The 20931-nt window shown below is 40.8% G+C and overlaps 1 protein-coding gene across 1 annotated transcript in view; it reads right to left on the reverse strand.

Annotated features, from left to right (window-relative positions):
* LOC135221781 (protein slit-like) overlaps window positions 1-20931 on the reverse strand; it is a 558755-nt gene that overhangs the window by 1765 nt on the left and 536059 nt on the right. The window contains exons 25-28 of the mRNA XM_064259629.1: window positions 15314-15537; window positions 14952-15154; window positions 8082-8268; window positions 1-688 (exon numbers count right to left, since the gene is read on the reverse strand). The exon at window positions 1-688 is cut by the window's left edge and continues 1765 nt beyond it. Of these exons, the coding sequence (XP_064115699.1) occupies window positions 462-688; window positions 8082-8268; window positions 14952-15154; window positions 15314-15537 (841 nt within the window). The 3' untranslated portion in view covers window positions 1-461. The remainder of the gene's footprint in view (window positions 689-8081; window positions 8269-14951; window positions 15155-15313; window positions 15538-20931) is intronic.

A 20931-nucleotide genomic window follows, 5' to 3' on the forward strand; every position in this document is an offset into this window, starting at 1 on the left:
GTCCACCTTTTATTCACAAGTTACAACAATGATGTACATCAACTTGCTTCCTTGGAGTTACATCTCCCTATCAGAGCCTTCTGTACCAGATTGTATCTGTCTGATTATCTCTAAAAAATATTCTGTAATTAGGATGAGATAAAAAGATTTACAGTCACTGGTTTTGTCCATGAGTTTTGTGAATCTCGAGAGGTATGTATTATAAGGAAAAACATCTTCAATAACATGATGAGAAACTCAGATGAGATAACCTTCCTTCTCTAGAATAAATCTCCAACATTTCAACAGGGTTCCCAAAGTTCTCTTTCTTTGTATACAGAACACAACAAGTAATACTTCATCATCACCGTCCAAACCAAGCACTTTGTCTCACTTACACATCAAAATAATCTTGAACGTTATTAAAAGAAATGTTTTCACTTTTCTTTTGCAGAGTAGTTTGATTCTCTTCATTTTTGATTTCAGTAACATCTTCTGGAGCAACGACATTTCCTGATAATTTCAATTTGCTTAGAGTAGCGAGTACCGTCGTTGCAGATAAGACGCACAGTTCGTTGCTTGGTCTTCCTTGGCTTGCAACAGTGGGAGCCACAGGTACCACTACATATGGCATTTTTGATTGGTTTGCGAGACCGACAACCATTCTCCACATAGTACTCGGTGAACTGCTCTTTACGACAAGATGGAGCTGAAAAGTAAAGTGTTTTAAAAATAAGGTGAAAAGTAACTGAGTTCAGTAAAGCTTTACTTTAAAATTTGATATTAATCTATGATCTTTTATTTCTAACAAATGATACAAAAATACATATTCATACAATGTACAAATCTATTTTCTTCATGCTGTAATGCCCAATAAGGTACATATTGGCAGCGATTTTTAATTTAATAGACATCGACTGAGGGGGACCACATACCGTGTGCCTTGACAGCACACTGTAGTCACTAAAGGTTCTTTGCAGCAATCTTCTAGTCCTCAGCTGCACTGTTTTCTATTTACTATATTACATACTTTTCATCTGTTCCTATGGTTTCTTTCATGCTAGATGCCCAATATCTTCAATTCAACCTATCTTTAATTTTAAGACAAATCCTTTGGGCAAACCCTACAAGAAACTGGAAATAAAACTCGGTGGCCTCATTAAGTACCTTACACTACTATGTAAAGTAAAATTCCCGTGACAATACCCATCTTAGATTCCCCTCAGGAGAGGTGGAGCCTCTTATTACGTCTGTCATTTGCCGCTTCCTTGGGTATCATATAACATAGTCAGTACAAGTGTTTCTGAATTATACCTCTGATTGCTTTTACAATCGTAGCCAATTTTCTTTCCTGAATCCTACAAAATAAGCAGGGCAGCAGATCTTGGATACATTCAGTCTCATTTACATCATATGAGATTGAATTCCTTCTATTTCAATGCATTTCCTGCTTCCTTTCTCTGTTTATACTATCCTTTCATGAGTAAACTTTCTTGGATCTCTTGTGACCTAATTCAGCAATTACGTATTTGTTCCAGCTATGTGCTCTGGCTCCTTCAGCTGCTCCTGGCACTCTAAATAAAGGAAGTTAATATGACGAGGCTGGAGGATAAACTGCATTTGGTAACAGTGTTGTGAGAACTAAACTATTTTCCATAGCCAGATTTCATTAATTCTCTTGACATGTAGCATGAATGTATTAGGTAAATCAAGTGGAGACCCACTTATCATACATAGCATATACCTGATATGCTAGTGAAGAACAAATTAATTCAAATGACAGGGTTGAATGTAAAACAACAGAACCAATTTGTTCATAACCCTATTCATTATACACTACCTTTCATCCATGCAGTTGATAAAAGTTGCACAAACATGTACCAATCAAAATCCAGATGCCCTCATTGGATGCATGCTCAGTCCTATGACACACCTTATCTACTTCATTCTTTTTGTGCAACTCTGGACAATCAATAGTCTCTTGTGTCACTCCTAGGATTTTGCTATACTGTTGTAATTATTATCACTCCTATAATTTTGTGCTTTTCCTTCTTTTGATATATTTTTATCGGTTTCATTTAATTTTGTAATAAAATTTTTGTGAAATTGGAGGAATCTTAGCTTTTATCACGAGGGATTAGGCTTTATTTATAATTTGTTATTGAGTGAGTATTAAATATTTTTATGAAAAATTTAGATTTTATTGAGGTGCTTTTATAGTCTTATCAGGAAATAAAGGGTGTTCACTGGTTTTGTTTGTCAAGTTCAGGTTACTATGCTCAATACATGCCAAATGTTTCTAGGAAAGGTCTATAATGCATTTTTCTTCCCTTAGTACTAGAAACCTTCACCTCCTGTCTCAATCTTGTATGGGTTAGCAGTGACCTCAGCACATCTGCCAGTCCATAAAGACTAGTTGCTTAAGATATAGTTCCTGTTTGCCACAGGTCCTACAGGCACCATTCTAAGACTTCGGGAGCTGCAGGATAAGAGCTGCAATGAATGATAACTAAGAAGTAGGAGCAACAAGAGAAATAGGAACAGGAGCACCAGCCTGCAATATATCCATCAAAGTCTGATGACTGACCAGTAATAAAGTTTCAAGTGTTTCAAGAAGGAAGACTCTGTAGACACAAGGTCCCCCTTAGATGAGATGGTAGAGGATATGTCAATAGCAGGTAAGAGGGCAGTTTACAGTGTTCCTATCAACATCAGTAGAGTGGTCTCTTGAAGGATGGTGCTGCAGTGGTCTTGATGTTTCCTTTATCTCTCTGGTACAACCCATGGGTGCTTTTAGTCAGTCATCTGTCTCCACCTCCTGCTACTCCACTGGTTGCTTTCGGTCCTGTGTTACCTTAACTGTCAAAATTATCCTGCCATTTTGTTTCACTGCTAAGAATGTGGAGCCTCCTGCAACTTTTGGTCTTCTTACTTTTACTTAGTTACAGATGAACACTTCTGTTATGATTATCATTTATGGTGAAACTTATCCTCATCTCCATGGGATTTTGAAACATTTTAGGGCTGTATTCTTACCTTGTCCAGATTCAGCCCGTAGTTCAGTGTCCTCTTGTCATGCCAAGGTAACTGCTGTTGGACGTCATGAGGCATAGGCTCAGTTTGTCATTCAGGTGGCCATAATAATTCTTTGTCACCAGAGCAGCACATCCAGCTATAACACACTTGGCTGTCATGACTAGTACACTGCTAGGCCTATAATTAACATTTTATTGGATGATATTGCTTGTGAGTTGGGCTTTATCTTGAATGCTGATCACACCTGGAGTGACCGACATCGCCAGGACCAGCCTATCCCACAACACTGCAAGCATCCATCTGGCATCCTTTACGACCCACAAGCGAGAGGCCTAGTTTTTAAGAGTGGAGACCATCTTCAGGTCTAAGAGGCTTTCCTCCACATCCCGCAAAGCTGACACCCTCCTCGTGTACCTGCCAGACAACATCTTTTTACAAATCGTGGAATGGCTCACTGACCAAAAGACCACCATCACCTTCTATTGAAGCACTGAAAGACCAACTAAGGTTGTCCTTCAGCAGCATGCTTGCCTTCAAGTAAAGAAGTTCTTAGACAACATGGGGCAGCAATAGGAAACCAGCTGTCATCACATGTCTACAAACAACTGCAGCCCCACCTAGTTACTATCCGATAGCCACCCAGAGACTACGTTGGACCTTGTGAGAGGTCTTACTCCCAAAATTACCCTGCCAAACAGTTGTGGCCATTCCCAATGCATCAAACAATGACTCGACGAGTTCCTGAAGATGGTTGACTTTCTCCACCTGGTCCACATGTCTGAGCCTACATAACCATCCATAGCAGCAGCCGCCCCACAGCCACACCGATACAGGGGCACAGCCGCCCCCATACAAGGCTACTGGAGCTTTGGGTGGAAAAACATACCCAAATACAAACCCAATACAAAAGAAAGTCCCAAGGTCATTTTTTTTCTACAATTGGAGGTTTGGGAATGAAGCCCCAAAATGTGAAAACGACATCCATATGTCAAAAAACATGCCAAAGAGTCCCAGCAGTGCCCCAACAAACTAAACATCAGTGGTGGGCAGACTGGTTGCCTCATAAGAAAAACTGCATCTACTTTCTGCTCCTTATTCCAGGTACAAGCATGAAAACTTTTCTCATAGCACATGACAGATAAGATATGGAGTTCCTGGTTGACAATTGCGCATACAAGTAGTTCGTACCAGCCAACCCACATGAATGCCTCAGTCCAACCCCCAACACTCTATAGGTATCCACTGCCAGCGGAGCCCCACTGAAAATATACAGGAAGCTGTCCATGAATTTGTCGTTCAGTTGGAAGCAGTACAACTGGATGTTCATCACAGCAGACGTAACAATCACACTTTTAGGAGCAGACTTCATAAAAGCCCATAACATGATGGTGGACGTAGCAAAACGGCAGCTGATCATGCAACCCGCCTGCATAGCCCCACTCACTCCTACTCCAACACCAGAGATAAGTCACCTCCTAAAAGAGTTCCTGATGTATTTAAGGATGACCTGCAAGAAGACCTGACCAAACCTGCAAAGCAACAATGTCCAGCACCAGTTACCAAAGGTCCCCCCATGCATACATGTTTCAGACAACTGGCCCCAGAAAAACTTGCCAAATAAGCTTTCCAAGACATGGAATGAGCCCCTGGGTAGCTCCCTTTCACATGTACCAAAACTTTTCTCATAGCACATGACAGATAAGATATGGAGTTCCTGGTTGACAATTGCGCATACAAGTAGTTCGTACCAGCCAACCCACATGAAATGCCTCAGATACCGAACCCCCCAAAACGACTGCTTGTATGGTATTCCGGGCACTGCCAAGCGGAGCCCCACTGAAAATATACAGGTGAAGCTGGTCCAATGAATTTGTCGTTCAGTTTGGAAGCAGTACAACTGGATGTTTCATCACACAGCAGACGTAAACAATGCAGCAACTTTTTTAGGAGCAGACTTCAAATAAAAGCCCGCCATAACATGATGGTGGACGTAGCAAAAGAACGGCATGCTGATGCAATGCAAACCGCCGCCTGCATAGCCCCAACTCAACTTCATACTCCGCAACCAGAGATAAAGTCAGAACCTCCGTAAAACAGAGTTTATCCTGATCGTAATTTAAGGAATGACCCTGCAAGAAGACCGCTGACCAAAACCCGCTCTGCAAAGCAACAAATGTCCAGCACCAAGTTACCAAATAGGTTTCCCCCCATGCATACATGTTTCAGACAATTGGCCCCAGAAAAACTTGCCAAATAAGCTTTCCAAGACATGGAATGAGCCCCTGGGTAGCTCCCTTTCACATGTACCAAAACTTGACCACACCGATTCCCAGTTATCATCAAGCCATCGGAACGGAACCCTTATCGATAACCGTTTGCCTGTACTTCCAAGTCCTGGTTGCAAAGGATGACAGAAAAAATGGCTATTAACATCCCCTTCAGCACATTCACCTTCAATTACAGCTGCTTAAGGCTTCGGAACTCAGGTGAGACCTTCCGTTTGATGGATGAAATACAGGTCAACCTACCCTTCTGTGTTGTCTACGTTGATGACATATATTCAGCCTGAACATCAAACAGCACATGAAAGACATCAGGCAAGTCCTGCACATACTCAAAGGCATCAAGGACCTCCTGACAAAGGTCCAAGCAATCATCTACTTCTCAAAGCAAACAACGATCAAAGCAGTCCAAGAATTCCCGGGAATTATCATTTATCACCACTGTTTCTTAACCAACCTTGCTGAAATAATGGCTCCAATATATAATTGCTTAAAAGGAAAACCAAAAAAATTGTAGGTATGAGAAACAGTTTTCATCCTAGTCATAAAAGCAATCACCTATGCAGCCATACTAATCTTTCCCTTACCCCATAGGTCCCACACCCTGATGGTGGATGCAAGTAGCACAGTAATGGGCACAGTACTTGAACAAGACACAGGTGATGGTCGTCACCTGTTGGCATTCTTTGGCAAGGAGTTATTGCCAGCAGAACAAAATTACTCCACGTTTGACCAAGAGTTACTGGAAGTCCACAGAGCCATCTGCCACTTCTGACAAATGCTAGAAGGATGGCAATTTGTGGAGCATATGGACCACCAACCGTTGGTCCACACCTTCACCGTAGTGGAGACAGTTGGTTAGCAAGACAGCAGTGTCACCCATCATTGATAGCCAAACACTCCTGCACCATCATAGTATATGTAAAGGGCTCTTCCAACAATGTGGCAGATTCCCTTTTCCGAAACTCCGTCAGCTCCATCCAGCTTGGGATATCATATACCAAAATAGCATCAGCTCAGAGAGATGATGTGAATCTACCGCGACTAAAGTGGGGGAACCCCGCCCTTATGTGGAGTGACCTATCCATCAACAAGGGAGAGATGACAGCAGGCATGGAGTACAACAATACATAACAGGCAATAGAGGAGCCAACCTCACCTCTGCCTTATAGATAGAGCCCCCTTGCTGCCAGCCTTGGGATAAAACTCATTCTCACAACAACATACAACCCAGAAGTGAATGGCAGGGTGGAGAAGCTGCACTGTTCCCTCAAATCAGCACACTGCCAGATGTTGAGGCAGGAGTTAGAGATAGGAATTATTGTGGGTCTTGCTGGGACTTAAGAACAGCATTCAATGCATCACTGGCAGAAGCACTCTACAGACAAGCACTGGTGGTACTGGCATACATTTTTCAAAACCTGACGAGCCCATGACTCTTCCATGTCTGTACAGCGATGGAAAACATCATGCCGGCAAAGACAACATACAATATAGCAAGGAAAGAATACATCCCCAAATACCTCAAAAGAGCAAAATATGCATTCATAAGAATAGATACATACAAACCCCCTCTCTCCAATCTACTTGGGACCCCACAGCACACTGCAATTGAGAGAGAAAATGTACCGACAGTGGATGGGAGGATCACAAGGGTCTCCAATGACAGATTAAAACCAGCCTACATCCCAGACTACGACCCACTCCACTAGGGCTACTTTTAGGGAGGGGTTACTGTGAGGTCCTGATCGGTCACTGGGACCCTCAGGGCATCCTCGCTTCAAAAACAAAAATCTGTGCTATACATTGAATACTCTCAAGAATACACCTTAACTTGCCTCTTACCGTTTTGTTATAACAGCATGACGAGAATTTTTCAGCTAGATCCAGAGGACCTGATGTTCATTACTTTATAGTTTGAAGGCTGGGAAGCCCTCCTGCTTTGATCTTTGGGCCAAGGATTGTTCTAGGAATGGTGGAAGCATATCAACTAATGGAATTGAATACCATCTTCTTCAGCCTCCAAATAATCAAGAGACATAGTCTGAGGGCAGGGAAGGCCTCCTGTTTTGAATTTTGGGCCAAGGATTGACGGAGGAATGGTGGAAGCATGTCAATTAAATGGAATTGAGTAATGTCTTCTTCAGCCTCCAAACAACCAGGACATTCTTATTAGAACATTTTGTTAGGTATTGTCAGACAACACTAAAGCTGTTGCATACCTCAGGAATTGAGTCAACTCATTTGATCTTCTGAGTTGCCTGTCAACAATGCTAGAGCAAAGGAGCAGTATCCAGAAACTTCAAAGATTTTTTAATGGACCTTGGGAATGCAGTCAATGACACGATCAGCAAGAATTGTCACATCTTCATATCAGAGTGGATGCTAAATCTGAACATATGCAGGGCCATCTGACTGGTGTGGAACACTCCAATTAGCTCAGGTTTCTGGGTACTGAATCAGGACTTTGTAATTCCAAAATAAAAGTACACATGAGTTACGTATGGCTCAGGAGTATTTTTATATATTTACACTGTGTACATAAATTCCAAATATAAATGATGCATTATATATCGAGTTATTACTTGTGAGAGAAGCAGTATAGAAAAGCTGAACGAATTCGCAAGATAAAAGCAATAATAATACAAAAATAACAGTGTGTAATTATTGGCATTGTAAAAATTACAAACAGGATCTTTATCAACATAAGGACTTTTTTTTAAGTATTAACAAGCAGCATGTACGTTCACTTTTTGTATTTTTTCTTTGTACAAACTACCTCACCTTGATCACAAAATCTGCCTGACCAGCCAGTACGACAGCGGCAGTAGTAGTCAGGGCGATTATTCTCACGTTTGGCCTTGCATCTTCCTCGTCTGCATTTGTGATTTTCACATGGATCTCTCCTTTCAACTTCATCCTCTACTACTTCTTTCTTCCTGTGTGCTTCCTCCAAGGCTGGTGGGTGGATCTAATTGAGAGATGATAATATTGAAGCAAGCATGATAAACTATGCATAAATTAGTGAATGACTATATGTAACCTTATCATTAGAGAAATGGAGTACGTATATTTTACCCTTACATGATCCAAATTTTAAAAATACCTCATTCTATACAACCAATGAGAAAGCAAAAATACACATATGATGAGATTATGATCCAAATGGATTGGACTTGATACTAGGTGAAGCAATGTGAAGCAATCTCAAGTTACAAGTCCTGTGAGTAGAGGCTGGATTAAAAGAAATCAGCAAATGTAAACACACTCATCATACCTCCTAGAATTTATATTTTCATCATCATGTAAATACACAAAAGTAATGTAATGTTTTCTTATTTGTACTTGAAATCCATATCACTTAAAATAAACTAAAAATAAGAAAAGATGAAAAAAAATTTCCATGTGATAGCTATATTGAAGCATCCTTTGAGAAATAAATTTTTTGCCTTTTATAGCTTTCTATATTTCAGAAAAACTTACAGTTCTTAAAAACAGTACCAGCCACACACTTTCCAAAACAGCTCCATGAATCTATTTCATTATTGTAACATTCACTTTCAATGATGTATGTATTTTCTAGTTTAAATACCAACATATGTACTGTAATTTAATACCTTTTTAGATTCCTGTGACAAATATTATATGAATAAACATGTATCAGGAACAATACAGTAGTGTGATCAAACATGGTAGTTGCACAATAAAGGCCAGTTATACATGTATGTAATGAATTGAATATAATATAGAATTTAGGCCAAAGGCCAAGCAACTAGGACCAATGAGGTCATTCGGCACTGAAAAAGAAAAAACAGAAATTGAGATTAAAAGTCTGAGGAAAACCCCACAGTTGCACTATGAATCAGTTGTTAGGCAAGGGTAGAAAATAAGATGGAAGAAAGAATATGAAAGGAAGTACATTAGACCCTTCTATTTGTGGGGGATGGATACCAGACCCCCCTATGAATAGCTCAAATCCGTGAATACTTAAAACCCTCCTAAAAATGCTTAGAACTGCCTATTTTGATGGTGCAAAACCAGAAAAAAACCCTTAAAATGCTTATACCCGAGTATTATAATAGTTTTATCAAAATAGTGCATTTTGTCATGAAAATATGAAATTACAGTAATGTGTGAATAATCTCATTAGAAAATACCATTAAAAGGCTAATTTTCCATGAATTATGGGTATGTGTGTATGGGGTTCGTAGAAAAATCCGTGAATAGTGGAGGTTGACTGTACAGTAAAAGGAACGAATGGGGTTGCACCTAGGGGCTGAAGGAACGCTGCAAAGAACAAAAAAAAATTTTTTTTTTTAAACAATTTGTATTTTTTATAGCAAACAAACTTGAGGTCTTGATGGCATATGTTTGCCTGAGCAAAGTTCTGTCCGAGAGTGGAGAAGAGAAGTTGAACGGTAGTAGATATCCTACCCGAAGAACATCTACTACCCACTTCTCCGCGCCATAACTCTGTCACTTGGCCCACTGGCCTGCCAGGCACCTCCCTACCCATGGCAAAGGAGAGGACGGGGCGCCCAACCTATCGGCGACCTCCCCTGCCTCTACCCCTGAAGCCCCTCCTTGGCTTGTAAGAGTGGGAATAAAAGGGACGTTGTTTGTCAGACTTAATCTGAGAAGAAGATTGAGATGGCCTAACCGAAGCTAAACTCCTACCCGAATTATTAGGGGATGATCCTTGCATTTGTTGTTGTGTTGGAGGGGGAAGAGGACGATGATGAGAATGAGACTCTGACTTGGAGACAGCTTGATGCACCAACCTGTCCTCCATGTCAGCCCGGTGCCGGTCTATTGCGTCCTCCAGCTCAGTCTATGGAAACAGGAACTGAGAATGCAACAAATCCCCATTCCTGAGTGCCAACAAGGACTCAGGGTCAACTGATCTTGCCACCTTGGACAGAGCTGTGTCTCTTCTGATCAGCAAAAGATTAATCTACAAATTGGCACTAAGATGAGCTAGATATGAAAATGCCTTGCCCCAAACTGCAACAAACTGGCAAGAGAAGATGCACTCACCAACCCTTCTGCAGACCTGTCAGACGTAATATTGGCTATGGCTGTCGACCACAAGTCCAACCATGATACTGTCTGAAACGTGGAGGCTGCTGTAGACTCTACAGCCAAAGCATCCTGCGGTGACAAGGACGGGGCCACCGACCTCACTTGCTCCAATGTCAACCCTGGCTTGAGACGTATGACATCTGGGTTAAGATGTCGAGGCATCAAACAGACAGAGTTGGTAGCATAATATTTCCTATGCCTCGTGAGAGGAGGAAGAGGCAGCTTGGAAGAACCCCTTGACCGAAGAGATCCGTCCCAGTCTGACACTGAGGCATTCACTCGCTGCAAGACGGACTGAACATGTCCTGATAGGGGAAGCTGAAAAGAGGACTTAGGATCTTGAGTAGCCCCTAGAAACGCTTCCAATCAAGTAGAAGTAATAGTAGACTGATCCTGAGCCCTACACTCCAGCAAAAGAAGACAAAAAACTCCTGTGTTTCTCCCTCTTCCTGCTCCGGCAACAGAGACCGATGACATGAAGAAGAACCAAATTTCTGTAATCCTACTGCGGGCGACAAATCATCAACCAAAGACTCAGCAGCCAAAGGACCTGGTGCGCCAACCAGTAAAGCCACCAGAGACCTGTCTTGACTGGAGCCGCACACCGACTTCTGCGACAAACCAAACACAACACCAAGAACACCAACCCGAACACTCACGACAGAAGGTTCACATACATGTTCACGGATGTGTTCATGTACATGGCCATGTGAAGCAGACACACGTCATTGCGACGTAAATGTATTTTGAACTCTAGATACAGAGCGAGAACCTCTTGGGGGCGAATCATGAACGGCATCATCAGGAGAAGAAGGCAAATGCAAGACTGAACCACTTCCGTATTAACAACCCTCGATCTTTTCACTGGCGCCTTAATATCTTTATGAGACGAGCAGGCAGTGGAGCAGAAGCAGCAGAGGACAAATCACCAACATCTGCATGTACGTGCGAGGCTGCTACACATCCGTGTACCAAAGTAGGTGATGAAGAAGCAACAGCAGACTACACAAGGAAGATCTGACTTTGCAATATGACAAATCTTTTAAAACAATTTGTTTTTCTCAAAGCTAACAAACCTGAGGTTGTAACAATAGGATAATTTTCAAGCACCTAACTGGACCCAGTTAAACAATCAGAGATTGTAAAGCAAGGAATCTGCGAAATCTGGCAATCCATGGGCATATTAGGTGAAGGCTGGTCAAAGACTGCGCAACCCACGCCATAACATTAGTCTTTTTCTTAACCGCCTTGGGGAGTGACGCGGTTGCTTACTCTCCCTCCAAGCCAGTTGTTTTGCCCGTGTTTCGCTCTTATTTGTTGTCTGTGTGTGTGTATGTGTCAGTATGGCTTCCTCTGCATCTACATGGCCTTGTCAATGTATGTCCCCAGATGTTCAAGGTTTCCTGTGTTCTCGTTTCCTGGCTTCGTCTGCTATGAACCCCCATTGGACTTGTAGTAGGTGCTGTTCTAATTTCTGTACTGTGACGAATCCTTGCTCAGAATGTCGTGCATGGCCTAGATCGCAGTGGAAGTTATATTAGAGTAAGAGCGAGCATTGCAGAGTTTCGACTCTTCCTTCTTGGGAAAGGTTTTCTTCTCCTCGCGTAGATGCTTCGTCTTCTCATCAGTCACACCCCATGATGCTAGTGTTTGTGTACCTGTGTCTCCTTTTTCTTCCATCAATTTGGCATTGGAAGTATTGGGAGGTCCTCGGGCTGATTTAATGAGTAATGTTATCCCCTCTTCCTCAGGTATCAATTTGCTTCCCAGGAGGGAGGAGGCTGTTTCATCTGTTTCTTTTGTTTCAGAGTCGGAGGTGTCCAAATTGGCAGTGCTCTGGGCATCGCTTGGTCTACGGGGTACTCCCTCCTTGGAGGGGTTGTTTATGCATTTCATGGAGGCTCGCTCCCCTCCTCAGGCCTCCGTTGCTCTGCCACCTCCCCCTGGCTTTCTCTACAATGGTGCCTGTGGCCAGCCATCTTATAATGCGCTGCCTGGGTATCGTGTTATTGCTCCTCCAGTGAGGCTAGCCACTAGCTCGGGTCAGGGGGAGGTAGTGATGTCACTCCCAGCTATACCGGTTGGGACTGCTGCGCTGCCTCTTGGTCCTGTGTCATCATTGTTTGCTCCCGTGACGTCATCATTACCATCCGTGACATATCCTCTTCCAACTATGATGTCTTTGTCCTCTCTCGTGGATCCACCCGAGGCTTTATGTCAGGCAGTTCTCAGGAGATTGGACTGTTTTAGAGGATAGGTTTGGTGCCTTCTCTGCTGAGGGGGCTGTGAGCAAGCGTGATGTATCTCATCCCTCTTCTCCTGCTAAGAGGGTGTGTAAGGAAGGAGGGGTATCTTCTTCCCCTGCGTTGCCTCCTTCTCCACCCTGTCGGCGTATCAGACGTTGGAGGATTAAGGATGTTGCAATTTCTTTGTCAGCGAGTGAAGAGAGCCCATCGCCCGCTGCCGGTCACAACTATGTCTCTTCCTCGTATGTCCGTGTTCCTGAGAGTGGTAGTGCTTCGTCTGCTCCTCCTCGTGGTTCTTCTTCCCTTGCTCAAAGTGTCGATGGTGTGTGTGGAAGTGGTGTCAGTGGGAGGGATTCACCCTCTGTATTACAAAGTCGGATCTCCCTTGTGCAGTCGTTGCTTCGTTGTCCTACACGGACATGTAGCAGCCTCGCACTTATGTGCGGATGTTGGTGATTTGTCCTCTGCTGCTTCTGCTCCACTGCCTGCTCGTCGTCATAAAGATGTTAAGGTGCCAGTGAAAAGATTGAAGGTTGTTAATACGGAAGTGGTTCAGCCTGTGCATTTGCCTTCTTCTCCCAATGATGCTGTTTGTGATTCGCCTCAAAGAGGTTCTTGCTCTGTATCTAGAGTTCGAAATACATATCCGTTGCACGGACGCGTGTCTGCTTTGCATGGCCATGTATGTGAACACGTTCGTGAACCTTCTGTTGTGAGTGTTCGGGTTGGTGTTCCTGGTGTTGTACTTACTTCATTGCAGAAGTTGGTGCGCAGCTCTAGTTAGGGGAAGAAGACACCTCTCCTTCCTTACACACCCTCTTAGTAGGAGAAGAGGGACGAGATGCATCATGCTTGCTCACAGCTCTCTCAGCAGAGAGGGCAGCAAAACTACCTTCTAAAACAACAGAGTCCAATCTCTTGAGAACTGCCTGACATAAAGCCTTGGACGGATCCGCGAGAGAGGACGCAGACATCATAGTTGGAAGATCATACGTCATGGAGGGTGGCGATGACGTCACAGAAGCAAACGATGATGACACACAAGTCAGAGGCAGCACAGCAGTCCCAAACAACAACACCAACGTAGCTGGGAGTGACATCACCGATGGACCTGGGAGTGACCTCATGACCTCCTCCTGACCAGAGCTAGTGGCTAGCCTCACTGGAGGAGCGATAACATGATACCCAGGCAGTGCATTACAAGATGGCTGGCCACAGGCACCAACGTAGAGAAAGTCGGGGGAGGTGGCAGAGCAGGAAGGCCTGAGGTGAGCAGCAAGCCTCCATGTAATGCATCAACAACCCCTCCAAGGAGGGAGTACCCCGTAGACCAAGCAACACCCAGAGCACTGCCATTTTGGATGCCTCCGACTCTGAAACAAAAGAAACAGATGAAACAGCCTCCTCCCTCTGGGAAGCAAATTAATACCCGAGGCAGAGGGGACGACATTATTCATTATATCAGCCCGAGGAATACTTCGAACAATGAATCAATGGAAGAAAAGGAAGAAAACACAGGTACACAAACACTAGCATCATGGGGTGTGACTGAGGGAGAAGATGAAGCATCTAGGCGAGGAGAAGAAAACCCTTCCCAAGAGGAGAGTTGAAGCTCTGCGATGCTCCCTCTTACTATAAAATAACTTCCACTGCGATCTAGACCACTCACGACATTCCAGGCAGGGATTCGTCACAGTACAGAAATTAACATGGCACCTACTGCAAGTTGAATGGGGGTCCATAGCAGACGAAGCCAGGAAACGAGAACACAGGAAACCTTGAGTACCCGGGCACATACGCTGACAAGGCCATGAAGATGCAGAAGCCATACTGACACATACACACACACAGACAACAAATGAGTGAAACATGGGCAAAACAACCGGCTTGGATGGAGAGTAAGCAATCGCATCACTCCCCAAGGCAGTTAAGAAAGTCTAATGTGATGGCGTGGGTTGCATGGTCTTTGACCAGCTTTCACCCAATATGTGCATGCGTTGCCAGATTTCACAAATTCCTTGCTTTACAATCTCTGACTGTTTACCTGGTTCCAGCTAGGCACTTGAAAATTATCCTATTGTTAAGACTGAAGGTTCGTTTTGCATATGAACAAACCTTAAGTAATGTCTACGGTGCACTGATGGCACTATATATCTAAGGTGTATACATGTAAGTAGTATTTTGTAGACCCATAGTGAACCTAAATCACTGAAGATCCATCGATTAAAATACATTGTCATTAACTCCAAATTTTCTACCACATTATATCGGGATTTCATCTTAAACACATGCCAGTTGTAAATGCAGCATATAATTATCTCCATACCTGTACTTCGTTAACAACGCAGTTGTCACCACAAGCTTTTTCCTCTTCCAGAAGAGCAACAGTGCTTGACACACGGTTATGGTGGTGTTTAAGTCCCTGATCCCTGACAGTCTCTTCTCCACCACATCCTGGGGCTACTTTATGTTGCTGACCAGACCCTAGATCTGTGAGTCGTCCATTTAGATACAAGCGCTCAATACACCCTGTTCATTTAATAAAAAAAAAAATGAGAGAAGTAATCTATTTTAAAAAATAATCTACTCTTTTATGGAGCATTAAGGAGCAATAAAGTACATAAGATTAATTATTATAAAAGCAAATGTTTGGTTGATCATGAGTTCACAACTAAAGACTTTTCTTACCATTAAAACTTCCTGTTTCTCTCAAATGCCACTTCTTCATGGCAGCCTGTGATACTTCCTTGGGTAAACCACCAATGTAAAGTGGCACAGAAAGCTGCAAGTACTCATTGACACCATCATTGACAATTGAACGTGCTGTACCATGGTCAATGCAGAGAGTAAAGTTCTGTTTCTCAACTATTAGCTCCAGTACGTGCCAACCACCATCATTTACAATCTCATAGCTGAAATGTAATTTAATTTTTATTATACTAAGAAAAATAAAGCCTAACATCCTTCTAGTGCCTCTTTTAAACATTAGTATTATTCTCATCCTTTGGAACTTTTGGCAACTACATCTGATCATTTGTGGGAGCAAAGCAAAATCATTGCTAACTATATGTACACTGAAGTTAGCTTATGCTATACGTAATGATATAATATGGATGTCTCCAAAATAAGGTCTATGGGCTAGATCTAGCATGTCACAAGATTTTATCTGACCTACAGCAACTTGAAATACTGCATTTAAATTATCAAAACTATTCCTAATCATGTTTCCCACACACATTCCCTTTTATCTTGCACAAAACTTCTGGATTTGTCGGCTAAGACTGATGATCCAATTGCCAGAATTCAATATGTACTAGAATATTTTTAATTCATCAGCTTCATTTCAGTGATTGTATGCCACAAATGTCTCAAATTCTCATTGGTAAGTATTTGTAAAATATCAAAATCATAGAGCAGCTTCAGTAATTACTTTTTTCTGAGGATTTACTGAAGTTTAAAGTTCTTACTGACTGTACTTCTGAACTGTAAGTATACCACTGATTTACTTGAAACTATCACAGGACTTTTGTTTTACATATTATGGTAATTACAAAAGAGATAAAACTAAATTTAATAATTCAGTTAAAAATTCTTCTCTCAATAACATTAACATTTAAAAAATAGGTGGTTTTGCCTTTGTATTGCCAAGAATGAAGACTGCTAACCTAATATAAATCCCTGTACGTATAACATAAAGTTAACTCCTGCAAGTCTTTCAAACTTTCATTACTGATGCATAAATGTGATATACAGCGGTCCCCCCCGTATTCACGGGGGATGCGTACCAGACCCCCCGAGAATATTTAGAACCTGCGAATAGTTGGAACTAAAACTTAAGAAAAACTCACAAAAAATTTGTATACATGGTTTTTTTAAGTTTTATCACAAAAAGTGCATTTTATGATGAAATTGGTAAAATAAAAACAGGAATTTGTGGATATTAATCAGAAAAATACTGTGAACAGGCAAATTTTCCACGAATAATGTGGGTAAATGTTCCAGAGAGAAATCCACGAATCCGGAGAACGCGAATACAGGGTACACTGTAATCTCATGTTACAATTTATTTCATATGAAAACCAACCAGCTTCAAGGAAGACAGCAACTCAGATCATAGGTTATGCAGAAAGTGCATAAATGTATGAATATGAACTGTATAGGGTATACTATAGGCTTTTATATTTTGTGGGAATTGGCTCTGCAAATGCATTTTGGTGTGTCTCATGATGAATTGTGCACATTCTTATTTTCAATTTACTTATTTACTGCATTGTAGTCATGGCATAGGTTTTCTTTTGTGGACCACAATATGTACTAACTTTTCAGTGTTAAAAAGACATCTATTCAAGGAATTATGAGGTTTTTATCAACTAATATTTAGTTATCTTGTAACTTTGGCTATGCTGATTTTTTCATGTACTCTGATTTTTTCTGGTACATTATATAAGTAGGTTTCATAATTTAATATACTGAACAGGTACTCTTGGCAGAAATGATAATTTGTCCAAGTCCCAAGAATACAGTTTTTTTTTTCCACAATGCCCATATATCTCCTGAGAGTAAGTTAGCAATTCTTACTCATCTTAGGGATATTGGTGGGGTATTATTCATTCATGTTATTCACTGTACTATTACTCAGGAGTACTCAAATGGTTTATATACTATGTACAGATTTATAGTAGTTTTAAAAGTAGGAGAATTTACACATCCACAGGTTTCAAATAGGAAAATCAAATTATAGCCTGGGATAGCTGTACAAGAAACTTCTGTAGTGGTCATAATATAATCACTGTTCATCATTAACCCAAGTCAGAGTAACAGTAGACATATGTTGAGTACACTTTCTGCCTGAACCCATTCTAGTCTTCTTTTTTGGTGCTTCTATATCCAACTGTTTCTCTGTCTCATCCTTTCTCATTCTCATCTCATGCCAAAACTATCTACAGTACTCTAAAACTATCTCAGTGTATACTACACTTCCTTGTTTATTTGCAGGCATCTAGACAATTCTATCAGCAATTTCATGTAATACAGTCATCCCAAGAGATTTCAGCCACAAAACTCAGTATTTTGAGGTCTTGCCTCTTCAGAATATAATATTTTTTTTAAAGGGACAAGATCAGCTGCTTAGAGAATGTACATATAAACAGTGATAGGATCCTGATTTTTAAATGGAGGTTATTACAATATAATCTTAGTTGTAGTTAATACTATATCAAATAAGAAGCTGTGTACATCAAGGATTAAGTCACATTTCTTAAATTTTTGCGTAAGTAGTTTCTTTAATTAAAGTTGCTTACCTTAACAAAGACAATTTCCCCATGTCTTACTCAAGTCGTTCTTTATTACAAAATCAAATATGTATCCCCCACGTGTTTACAAATTTCTAGGGGCACAAAAAATCCAATAACCAAGAACATTCTTTTTGGTTTTGAGAGGTCTACCACTGTCTATCTCAGTAAGACTGTAATCAACAGACTAGTTAAAATTAAGAAACTAAGGGTAAGCGAGCAGACTGCTGTCAGAGAATAAAACCAGACTATACTACTACTTCATCCCTACTCTTATTGCCAAGCTAAGGGGTCAGTTGCCTGGAGCACCTTTTCCAACTATTTCTGTCAAAAGCATCTCCCTGTGCTACACCATTCTACAAATCCTTCCTCACTTTATTCTGTCATCTAATTCTTTGCCTTCCTCATCACTCATACTTCAACATGCCCAAACCATCTTTACCTTTTGACATTCTAACTCCACCTTCTCCTCCTAATTCCTCCTTAATGGCCATTTCTGAACCAGACATCATCAGTGTAATTGTCATTCTTTTATCACAAACTACCTGTCACCTCCCTCTATTTCCCCACAATTGATTTACAGCCTCCCTCCTGGCTTATTCCTTACAGGACGGGGACTAAATGATATCAAGCACATCCTCAGACCGGGCATACTTTACAGTTGGCCAGTTTATGATAAACCACATCAATGGAAAGAGGAGGATGTGCAAATGCACATGTGTAAGAAAAAAATTCTACACATTTTCACTTACTTTTGTCAGTAAGTTGAAAGTGATTATTTACAACCCTGTGTGGGGCCTCTTTCACATGACAAAAAAAAATATGCTGATTTTACTATGTTATACATGTTTTTCAAATATTTTATTTGACTTTATTTTGTAAAATTATAATTACAGCTCACACAATATTATAACGGATAAGAACTAAATCAGTAACAAATTGAGTACTATATTTGTTGTAAAATATTTAAGAAATTTACTCAGGTGGGGAGATGCAGTAACTTTTTGGGAGGCATACATGTTTTTCCTATTTCTTTGCAATATTACAATCATAGCTGACATACTATCATAAAAGGTGAGAGCTTAAACCAAACCCTCTGGGTATATTTATGAGCAATTACAAATAAAAACATGTCATGGGATACAGGCCCGTACCCAGAGTTTTTTATAGGATGTCATTTTTCACAAAACTGGACCTTTTCTTAAAAAATGTCATTGCATATATGTATAGGTATATACAAGATGAAAAACTTGAAAATGTTATTTTAGTTGTATTAAGAAAAATTGGATATGTGGTCTATGCACTTCTAGCTGATTATAGATGTATTCAAAGTACTTGACTTTATAACTTATCCCATCCCTATTTGCTGGACCCTATAACCTCACTTTAACTTACATTTACTATGTTGTCATATCACCTCATTTAAGAGATTTCTGCCATTCTTACACTTTTGTGCAATTCTTTCTCAGTCTTTGACAATATCACCAAATCTTCTGCATATAAAGTACCCATAGATTTTCAATCCTAATCCTTTACATCCATAACAAGTGCAAACAAAAATGTGCAAAATGCTGATCCTAGAATTACTACTGTAAACTCATGCAACTTTTCTGGCACTTTTCTTCTTCTTAACACCAAAACATTACTTCCCTTGGTATTCTATCACAAACCTTCACTGGGTCTTTAATGCAAATCAGAAGTTGTGATAATCTTTCAGCACCTTTTCCTGTTACTGGCTATGTAAGGAGAGCTAAGGTGTAACTCTCCTGCTAATGAAACCATACTGCTGTTTCCCAATCTTCACAACTGCTTGTAATCTTCCACCTTGATCATCTATAATTATCACACTAAAAAATAATTTCCTTCTGTTCAAACTCATTTACCATTTGACTTTCTTCCCAGTCATTTGGCATATATTCCTCCCCCAGTTTACCCTTAAGAGTTCCAGTAACCATTCTTCTCCTCTGTGTACCAAGTACCTTCAACACTTTGATTTGCACTTTTGATGGACCTACAGCTTTACCATGCATTTTACACATAGGCTTCTCCCACTTCTATTCACTGTATATCATTACTGGCTTCTCTGTGACCCTTACCTCTCCCAAACACACTCTTTCATTTTGTTTACAACCATCTTCATTTAAGTCATTATCCTTGTTTCATGTTATGGTAGTCAATCTGGCTCTGTATTCCTACTCTACACTCATATCTGCTCTTATGATTATTTTTTCTCCTTCCTTTACCATTCTAATTGCAGGGGTGAGCATTGAAATTACCACTCACTATTGAATATAACTACTCCATTCCTTCTGTCTGTGACCCACAATAGTAGAGCTTAACCCATTGCTTACCTCCTTCCACCTAGTCTCTTGCACACATACCACATTTATCACAATTCCTCTTTGCTTTCCTATCAATTTTCCAGTCCTTTACTCAGTGTTTAACTACAATCCTTAACCCTGCAGTACCCCTCACCCATTTACCATGCCAGTAAGGGGATTCTGAAGTGCTTCATCTACTAGGAATGCCCTAGCCCTATTCTCATTCCTTATTACATTTGACATGATTCAACAAAAGCAGATATGATTTTACACTAAGGAATGTGTCTACACATTATGGGTGACTGGCAAAGAATGAAGGTTAGTAAGATCTTCTATCAGTAGTAACAAGGATTTTGGAGAGTACAGTAGTGCTTCAGGTTATGAAATTAATCAGTTCCGAAGCAGCCTTTGTAACCTGATTTTTTCGTATCCAGAACTACGTTTTACATGTAAATTGCCTAATTCGTTCCAAGCCCTACAAAAACACCACAGTAAAATTTATAATAAAGCTAAATTGACCAATAAACAATGAAATACAACAATTTGGACCATTCAATACCTAACTTAACCGTTACTGAACCTGTAAATAAAGTGTATTAATGTACAGGGTACAAGAAATACTGTATGTACATGTACGTATGTATGTATGTAGTAAAATATGGAACCTTACCTTTCGAGTGAGGTGATGTCCGAA

Source organism: Macrobrachium nipponense, chromosome 3, assembly GCF_015104395.2.
Source record: "Macrobrachium nipponense isolate FS-2020 chromosome 3, ASM1510439v2, whole genome shotgun sequence".
NCBI lineage: Eukaryota > Metazoa > Arthropoda > Malacostraca > Decapoda > Palaemonidae > Macrobrachium > Macrobrachium nipponense.